This window comes from Sitophilus oryzae, unplaced genomic scaffold (genome assembly GCF_002938485.1).
Source record: "Sitophilus oryzae breed Bouriz unplaced genomic scaffold, Soryzae_2.0 scaffold_343_pilon_pilon, whole genome shotgun sequence".
Taxonomy (NCBI): domain Eukaryota; kingdom Metazoa; phylum Arthropoda; class Insecta; order Coleoptera; family Curculionidae; genus Sitophilus; species Sitophilus oryzae.
Genome location: NW_022146911.1, coordinates 3659 through 14293, shown reverse-complemented (window position 1 = coordinate 14293; position 10635 = coordinate 3659). Strand labels below are relative to the sequence as shown.

The window sequence follows — 10635 nt, the reverse complement described above, 5'->3', positions numbered from 1 at the left end:
TAATAATAATAACATTACTATTCTCTCTGTCTATCTGATTTTTTTAATTTTAATTTGTATATGCTATACCGAGTTTAATAAATTATTATTAGTTTATTGCACTTGTTTTTATTAATAATCCCTAATGGAAAACTTACTGTTCTCGTAAGTAAGTCGGCACTATTAGTAATTTTGTTACCTTGTAGCTAAGGGCTTGTTCAAATTGGAAATATATTTATAGTAGAATTATTTGAGGTAGTTGGCTGGGAAATGACTATCAATGACATTTCATAACAATGACAGCGATCTCATCATCGATTATACGGCGTAACAAGAGTTACTAATAGTGTCGACTTTTAAATGTATAACTAAATAGGTTATGAAATTATTCTAATAGTACAGATATAATGCTAATTTTCATAAGAATATTAAAAAAAATAAATTTCATCGTATTAATGATAATGAACCATTATTACAATGAAATTATTTCTATCAGCTAACTCAGATATTCTACCGTCCTCTTAGAAGGACATTTGGTTAGGTCTATATTTTAACAACGCTTATCATAAATCAGACGGTTCCCGTTAGATGGAATTATGTTATTTTTCGTGTTTAAGCTATAAACTGTATGTTTAGTATGAACCAATACGTTTTTTGAACGTTTTTTTGTGAATATTTGAGTTTTAGTAAGCGCTATGGATGTTCACTACGACTTCAGAATAAGCGGGTAAGTTTATTTTAAAATTGGAATTTTTTTTTTTTTTTTTTTGTTTTTAAAATTCATAATAACAGTGTCATTACATTATTAAAATAAGGTTATGTTCATATCTGCATTTTGTTTGCGTCCACGTGGGTGGAAATACGGGTGTCCTTCTAGAAGGACAGTGGGCCAATATACTGCATTTTTTTAGGCGAGACACGCTTGCTGATCTTCTTTCGGTCTTGGAAGAGGACGAAGACGACCTCGGTATCAATCCAGTGGATATTGTAATTATGCCACCAACTAACTCCTGCGAAGTTTTAACCGATGAAGATTCGGGCGATGAGGACGTTATCGACGTCAACAATTTACCAGCCGCTCAGCTTCGAGCAGAAGCCGAATTGTTCGCGCATAATTCCGACGACGAATGGGAAGACGAAGACAAAATCCCACTGTCAGAGTTGCGTAAAGGATTGTTGTCTAAAAGGCACTATGACGAGATCAAGAAAAAAACGTACAAGTGGGAAAAATTCGACATAAAAAATGCACGTCTTGAAACTGAATGGCCCAATTTTGTTTTGCCATCGAACAATCTTTCACCTATACAGTTATTTGAAAACTTTTTTGACAAGGAGATAATAGACATGTTTGTTTTTTACACTAATAACTACGCAGCTAGTAAAAAGAAAAGATCCGATATTACCCCAGAAGAAATCAAAGTTTTTTTTGGAATACTTCTCTTGAGTGGTTACGTTTCGGTTTCAAGACGCAGAATGTTTTGGGAAAATTCGTCTGATTGTCATAATAATATAGTGTCTAATTCCATGTCTCGAAACCGTTTTGAACATATTTTGTCAAACATACATTGTTGCGACAACAATAATTTGTATAAGAACGATAGATTTATAAGGTTCGACCCTTTTGATAAAATAAATACGATTTCTTGATTTTGCCCCAATTGATGAGTTTCATTGCGTCGACGAAGCTGTGGTAGCTTACTTCGGTCGTCACGGCTGTAAACAGTTTATACGAGGCAAGCAATTGAGGTATGGGTATAAACTATGGGTTGGTGCTTCAGCTATTGGATATATAATCTGGTATGAACCATATCAGGGCGCAAAATCTGAGATCAAGGATTGCTACAAAAACTTAGGGTTGGGGCCTTCTGTTGTATTGGAGTACACTGATGTTTTACGTTCGAAATTAGAACTTCCGTACAGTATTTATTTCGATAACTTTTTCACCACTTTGCCCCTAATACAATCCCTAACAGAGAAAGGCGTGAGGGCTACGGGAACTATAAGAAAAAATCAGCTAGGATATTGTCAGTTTGCGTCTGATGCAGACCTCAAGAAAAATCGATGATGAGATTTGATTTTAAAACATCCAAAGATAATTCTATAGTTCTTGTTAAGTGGTCCGATAACAATATGGTGCATATGGCTTCAAATTATTATGGCGTATTTCCATTACATCAGGTCACTCGCTATTCTCAAAAAGAAAAAAAAAAAGAATGTTTTTTTTTTTTTTTTTACAAAAAAAAATATAACATCAGTATGGGGTGTGTGGATCGGAGCGATCAAAATATCAGCCTATATCGTGTCAGTATTAGGAGGCAAAAATGGTATTTTCCTGATAACACACTTACTCGATGCAGCTGAGCAAAACGCATGGCAACTTCATCGCAAACAGGGAGGTAAACTCGATCATTTGGCATTCCGAAGAAATGTTGCCACGTCTCTTATTCAAAGTAATAAAGAAGACAGGGGGCTTAATTTATGTAGAAGACTTAAAACATCACCATTGGAAAACGTGGAAACGAGGTATGACAGATTGGATCACCTAATTGAAGAGCAAGATAAACAAACGAGATGCAGGGTGTGTCACAAAAAAGTGTCAACAGAATGCCAAAAATGTGACGTAACACTTCATGTGCGCTGTTTCATTACTTATCATACTCGTCCATAATTAAGAACTCTTTGTCGTTTTTACTTTGTGCTTTTATTTTAGTTTTTAATAAAATAAATTCCAAATAAAAATAAAAAAAATGTTTTAATTCGCCTAATGTTTATTTGCCCACTGTCCTTTTAAAAGAACACCCATATTTATGGACCCTACTCACCATAGGATTTTTTCCAATTGTTGGCTTGCTCAGCCATGAGGTATCCAACTAACAAGAATTTAAGCTAAATTTAAACACAAAATTTGTTTGGGCATATCTGGGTTAATGATACGGTTCATTAATATAAGGATTTAGGTACATTATATTAGTGAAATCTGTTCATTGTAAAATGAATGTGTTCTTCAAATTAATGAACACTGTTCATTGATTTAATGAACTTTAAGTTCATAGAGTTAATGAATTACTTTTCACTGTGCCAATGAAATCGTTCATCGGCTCAAAAATTAATGATTTTAATTAATTATATTAATGAACTTTTTCTATTATATTTATGTCGACTTTGGTTCAGTGCGAAATCGTGGCTTTGTTATAATATTTTAAGCATTTTAGTTTTTAATAGTGCAATTATGGATGCCATCCGAGGTTTGTGTGATATAACACTTTTCTCACATCATCATCATGGATCCCTTCCTAACAAATACAGGAGTTAAGCAGGAATGTGTCTTAGCGCCTCTCCTATACAACATATTCATGGCAGTGCTCTCCATTATAGTGATGGACAGTAAATTGCAGGAAAGAGGATTGGGCATTAGATAAAAATAGGTGGGCGCGGCTGTTCAACGTAAAAAGACTCAGGGCAAAAAACACGTACAAAATTTATCATAGAACTTGCCAATATTGATGACTGCGCCTAGTTGCAAAAACTTTACAGCAATACAAGAAATGCTGAACACATATACCTGGGCATACTGGGCTTTGGGGCCTTATGCTGAACATCGACAAAACTAAAATCATGTGCACTCCTCTGGAAGATCACAACAATGCTATAAAGATCGGAGAAGAACTATTGAATATGTAGCGGAATTCAAAAACCTCGGCAGTTTGATTTCGCAAAAAGCCAACACTGACTCTGAAATTCAGAAAAGATTAGCAACGCCTCAAGAGTATTTTGTAAATGATATACTTTTAATTTTGTTTTTAGAATTTTCACAAATTATACTTCTTAACGCTTTTAGAATTGCTGTTGTTACGATATTCTCCGATGGCGGTACTACCGGCGCGGCGGAGAATGCTCCAAGCCTATACCAAAATCACAAAGTTCAAAAAAAAAAAAAAAAAATTCACAAAAGTTCAAAACCTCATGCAACATTTTATTACTAGTTAACATTATTATGTAAGGAAACAAGAAATCACACATCAAATGTCAAATAAAGGACCTATAAAAATAAATATAGATAATTTCACGTTCACACAAAAGCAATAACAACCGAAATCAATTAGATATAAACTCCGTTACAAAGATGAAGACATCATCGCGTCTAGTTTTTTTGTAAAGCAAATCATTCGATTATGCTAATTACGTCATCACGGGTTAGCCAAGTTATTTTTCTTAGCATCCTTCAATTTATTTACTTTTTTTTGGTTAATTCTATAAGTATATTCGACCTTTATAATTAGATAAATGATTCACACGTCTTAATTAGAAGATGTAAGGATTTATCAAAAAACGTGTCTATATTGGCGGATAGTAGGGATTTGCACTGTGTATAACTCACTGAACATAAAGATGTATAAAAGAAGAATTAACTAAATATACTTTGATTTGTTTTACTCAGCATATACAGAGTGATTAACAATGATGGAAATAATAATATACTCACCGGCACGAAAAACGGGCACTTTAAAATTCTGATATATTTTAAAAAGTGGTTTATCCCTCTAACTTTTTTATTTTTGCAGTTAAAAAAACGAGATTTGTATGTTAGTATATGACATAAATTAGGATTGGATTGACGCATTCAATTGTTTTTTGGTCACTTTTAGTTTGCCTCGGAAATGAGTACAACTTGATTTTTAAATGACACCCTCGTTATTTTTTTACTTTATTCGATAGAAAATGATTCTCTAAATAGAATGACGCATCATATGTGAACTTTTGACATTTTCGCATATGGTTTATTTGAAATTGTAACATGCGGTTCATGGTTCATAAGGATAATTTGAGTCGAAATACCAAGAATTATTCGTAAAAAAATGTTTTTTCCAAATATGCTAATGAGCCACCCTTGTTCCATTTGAAAAAAAAATGAGATATAATTAAAAATATGATTTGGGCATCTTTTCTGACAGAACAAGATACAAAACACTTTAGACAATCAAAACTATTTTTCCAAGGCTCCTTGATTAAAAATTAGTGCATTTAACTAATGCTATGGCACTCTAGATTGAAATCTAAGATACGATTCGTTTTTAAGCAAAAATGTCAAAAGTTCTAAGTTAAAATGTCATTCTATTCAGAGTGTCATTTTCTATCGAATAAAGTAGAAATATATCGAGAGTATCATTTAAAAATCAAAAGTTGTAGTCATTTCCGGTGAAATTTATGTGAGACGACCAAAAACAATTGAGCGTCCAGATTGCAAGCAACGACCTTTAAGCGTAGTTTACACGGGCAAGTAAATTATTGCAAGTATATGTCTGAGAGCACTTTTACCAAACTTGCATAATGTGAACATTATCCGAAAGCACTCTCCAAGCAAGTCACAAAACTGGCAGGGAAGTGGTTGCGACGAAAGACGCTTGCAAGTGTAAACAGGTTGAGATAATGCTCTGGCAAGTTAAAAATTTATTTCCGTCTTGTTGAAAGTTTTTGGTGCAAGTGATTTTTGAAGGCGTGTTAAATAACGGCTTTTAAAATCAAATTTTAAACTTTGTTGTTTGAGTGAAAATGGAGTGAAAAATATGGTCGAAAGAAGATACCATCACTTTGATTAATATATTTGAAGGATTTCCGGAATTGTGGCATATCCACTTTGATATTTTATTGATTATATCCAATTTCGAAATTAGTTGTAGTAAAAAGTTAAAATCGACTTGACATTCTAAGAAAATTGTTTAAATGTCTTGGGTCTTCATTTTAATTTTAATAACATCAGTAAGCTCCAAGATTAGGCCTTCTGTCATTCCATTCTTTAACCCATACTCTTTTTCTAGATTTTCTTGACTGTTTGCGTAAAATTGCAACAAGAAGAGCAGTGGCTGCAGCTCTCTTTTTACAGCGCGACATTTTTCTACTAAACAATATACTTGTGCAATATACACCATACCGTGTATACTTGCATGCAATTTCTTGCTCAAATCATATGCCTAGAAAGTACTTGTTGCACGAAATTGCTTTAAAATTTGCTTAAATGTAAACACTATCGCAAGTTACTCTAGCAAGTTCTATCTCAACTTTCTATCCCGTGTAAACTACGTTTTAGCGCGTGGCCGCGGGCAGTCCAGTAGGCAAGTGAGACAGCGACGCGACCGACGCGACGCTCGGTGGGTTATTTGCATGAAAAAGGTGATCGAAATTCGAGAAAGCAAATGTGTTTAAGATTTCCAAAAAAAGATAAATGATAAGTTAAATCATGTCTGCAATGAATGGCGTTGCTATGGATGTGTTTAGTTGCATTCATTTGTTTCAACGAAAGGTCATAGTTGTGGTTACTTCTCACAGATAAGAAGAAAATGCCAAATCTTTAGCATTCAAATTATAAATTGTTTTTGTTCTTGTGCTCTTTTACGTTTATATTATTGTTTTGATTGAAAATGGCTCAGCAAGTTGCAGGTATCTATTCTACAAAAACGTATTATTAATTTTATATTCTTATACTAACGATTTTTTTTTTTTTATAAATCAAAAGTTGGGCGTTCAGAAAATTTGATAAATTTGTGACATTTTTATTATTATACTTTAGAGGAGATTTAGTTGCGCATTTCGAAGAATTCAGCATATTGTCTATATATGTTTCATTAGTAAACATTGGGCTTTCATACAGTAAAATAAAAATACTGTTAGACTTTTTATAGATCTTTGTTGATAAATAGAAAATATTCTTGGTTTCCTCTAATTTACAAACCAGTGATATACTAATGCTAGGTGTAAACCACGATGGAATTGTTGTGTACAAAGCGAACGCATTAGTGCCATTAGCAGTATAACACAATTTGCATTAGTAGCGACTTTAGTGGATGGGCATTGCTCGCGGATCAGTCGTAGCATTGGTAGTATTAGTTGCGATATTACTACTGGTATTAGTGGCATTGTCCGTGGAAACACTGAACAGTGATTTTCTTTTTTTAGAATCGACGAATTATCCTTTATTTTGTTCATATTATTTCCTCTTTTAATTGAAATTAGCAATAATTAAAAAAAAAAAAAAAAAAAAAAAAATTTCGATCAACTATCTGTGTCAAATAATTCCACCAAAGTGAGACGCGCCTTATTTAACAACAAAATAAAGAACTTAAAAACTACAGTCGTCAATTTGTTAATAATTATCGTATCGTGTTGATTTTGCATAGAAATACTCATGAGTCTTTAACGCTTCCGACAAGCTTAAATATCAGATTATTATATATTTTCGATTTGTTTACATTGCTCGAGCATATTATAACTTTGAGATAAAAAGCTCTGTTATAAATTTTAAAACTGACAGATATGAATACTATCATTTAATTAGTTATACATTTAGTTACAGCATATTCAAAATTTAGGTCTATCGGTTTATGCTAGCAGTAATAACGAGTATAAATATAAAAATGGTCAGTACAACGCTCGCCGTTTTTAGAGCACGTTCAGCTTTGGTTTTAGTTTTAGCGCTATTTTTACAGAAAATAAATTCTGAACTTTGATCAAATGAAAAGAATATTGAACATTATCATTGCAGATATCTCCTGGTTATAATGTAGTTCTTTTTCAAAATATTGTTTTACTTACAAAACTTGAATTATGGCTTTTTTTTTTATGAGAGCTACCTGAGCTGCGTTAATAAAGAGATGGCTATATATGTCAATCATAGCCACAATAGATTGTAATTTTACCTCGTCACGAGATTTTTTGGAAATATTGCACTTCCATTTATCCGGATTTTTAACTTTTGACCTTTCTTTTCGGTCGCATTTTCCTCTATTTAATAATAAATAATTTTAAAAAAAACGCACAAATATTACTGGTAGTAAACAAGCTGTGGGAAAAATTTTCTATTTTCCGTGTAAACAAAGGACTATCGCAAATACTGTTTTTCGATTGACGTACATAGCCGACAGCCCCGGATCTACAATTTTTTTGAACCGGGGCAAAAAATTGATAGTAGCGCCCCCTCACTCCAGCGTTTGCAATAAATTAATTTAAAAAACTTTCAAATATCTAGATATAGGTAGGCATCTTTCGTAAATGATTGAATGAGCATCTTTAAGCTTCATTTAGAATCTCCGAATTAGTGGAACAAATTAGTGGTTTCAATTAGTATAGAAGTTTGTTCCTTTAATTTCAATGTAAGTATCTGTGAACGTCTAAATTAGTGGTAGTCAGTTTCAATTAGTAGAAAAGTAAATTAAACTTTGAATTTTCCACCAATTATACTACAAATTTTGCGGGGAAATGTCATTTTGGCCTTTGATTAGCATCCGTCAAAAGAAATCGTGGTTAGAAATCAAAAGCTTATTGTTTTATTTTTTAAATTAATTATTAGGCTTTTTCTATTGGTACAACTGACTACCGCAATTGTGTTTTTTAACATTGTGAATGATCGTAAATTAAAAAGTATAAAATGTAATAATTGAAACCGCTAATTTATTCCACTAATTGCGAGGTTCTGAATGGAACTTAGAATGTGTTCAAAAACTAACCGAGCGTTTTAAAATGAAATTATAATGAATAGACAGTTAAAGCACGGCTGGGATTTGTAGACGTGTAAACGTATCGTTTCTGGCATGTACGCTTCGAGTAAGAAAATTGTCTGGTGTTTTTTCGGATACGCGATACGTTTCTTTACGTGCCTTTACGTACGTACAAAACGCAAACGTATCGAGCGGAAGGAATTTCGATTTTCACCCGAATGATGCCGAACGTACAAATTACAAACAACTCTGTTTCAACTGGCTAGTAATTGCTATTTCATAAATTTTGGGAGCCAGTGGATTTTTTCTGTATTTATTTATTTTATTACAATAAATTAGTATGAAAATATTAAGCATCATAATAAACTCATTTTGGAATCTATTTATTAAATGCTTTTGTTCTTATAGCCAAAATCCATATAAGGATTCTAAAAGATGGAATCTAATAAATAGTCATAAAGCTGTGTCTGTTTTCCCAATATTTTTTTTTTTATTACGAAATTACGAAGAGCATTTTAAGTTGTAAGGACTACTTTCTGTAGTAAAATAATTTTGTTTTATAATTTTCTTTCATTTTCGATATTACTTTTTATAATTAATGTGAATGAATGGAATAATAGATATCAATTTTCAATTTTAAAATTAAATAAATTGTTTCACAAAATAACTTAGAATTACAAATGTACCATTTACGTTACGTACGTCAAAATACTTGCTTTAACTCTTGTTTACACGACAACATAACGGCAGACGTAACGTAAGTTTCTGCGTTACGTGTCGAGAGATACGTATACGTATTGTGCCTTGCTTTAACTGTCTAATAATTGATAGAAGAACGTGCAAAGTGCATACTAGGCGCTTTGTATAGCAAGTTTTTGATTTTCAATCGTATTATATTATGATTTTGGCGCCCCTTTTGACACTGGCCCCCCTTAGATCCGGGGCTGACAGCCGATGAATGAACGAAAAAACAAACTATCGAGAAAGGATGTACCTAGATGATAAAATGATTTTTAAATTCTTTGCTGTCTTAACATAATCTACAGAGTGTTTCAAACTTTCACCAACATATCAACAGTTTGTTTTCCCTCGTATAAATGATAGATGGGAACTTTCATTTTTAATTTAGAAAGATATACTAAAAAGTCAAATAATTCAGTTACAAATTAATAAGCTATATTTTTAACTAATACTAAGCCATATTTTTAACTTATTTCCCAGTAAATTCGTTTTGTGCCACCACTGGTGTATGTCCGACTAATGGCATATTCACTCTATCGTGATTTTGTTCGTTTTATTGGCAATGAACTTAAGAAATTCGAATACTTATCGGCTAGAATAAATCAATCTTTTTTAAAATTTACCCTTTCTATATTTGGGTCACTCTATAATATTTTTAATTACCAATGCTGCAAATACAGGTGTCATGAACTCGCCAATGATCCGGCCTTGAACTTTCCAGTCCAGGATCTCCTGAGCTTATTATGCAGCCGTGCAATCATCACAGATAATAAAACAAATTTATTTTACAAAATAAAAATAAGTACCCATTAAATCTAAAGCTAAATCGTTGAAAATACTGCATGCAAAATACGAACGAAACACAGAATGACATCAGTGGAGAGCCGGTACGGTAATATTGTACAATTAAATTTTTTAAAGTCCCATATCGTTATTATTCTTTTAGTATAGGAATGAAAGAATAGCCGGAAATTAAAAAGTAATAAAAAAGCATTGTATGTAATTTAAATGTTGGTATACAAGGTGTTTCAAAAACATGTGCTATCACTCGTAGGGAAGTTCCTGATGTAAAAATAAGATTTATTTTTTAAATCCTATGCTGTCTCGTTTTTTTCGATTTATTATAATTTTTTCAAGTGCGATTTGAATGAAATTTTGAAAATTACAACATATTACAACAACACGTGCAATACGTGCATGTAGGTTATCACCGGAATATTAGAAAAAAGCATGTGCGCCCTGACTTTCTTTTCTCTTGTTAGCAAAATTGTTTAGACCGTTTAATGCCGATTAAAAGTTGTATCTTGATATTTTGTCGATTTCAATCTTCTTGATGAAATAAACGCAATTTTATTAATCACAATTAATAAACTGAAAATAAACATAGAATTAATAAATTAATTATTTAATCTTATTTGTTATTAAA

The 10635-nt window shown here is 32.2% G+C and overlaps 1 protein-coding gene across 1 annotated transcript; it reads left to right on the top strand.

Moving 5' to 3' along the window:
- Nucleotides 1–549: 549 nt before the first annotated feature.
- LOC115884721 (piggyBac transposable element-derived protein 3-like) lies at nucleotides 550–1589 on the top strand (the record flags this gene model as incomplete). The annotated part of the gene is made up of 2 exons (XM_030903366.1): nucleotides 550–706; nucleotides 891–1589. Coding segments are annotated over exons 1-2 (731 nt in total), but the record flags the coding sequence as incomplete, so codon positions are not given.
- Nucleotides 1590–10635: the final 9046 nt, after the last annotated feature.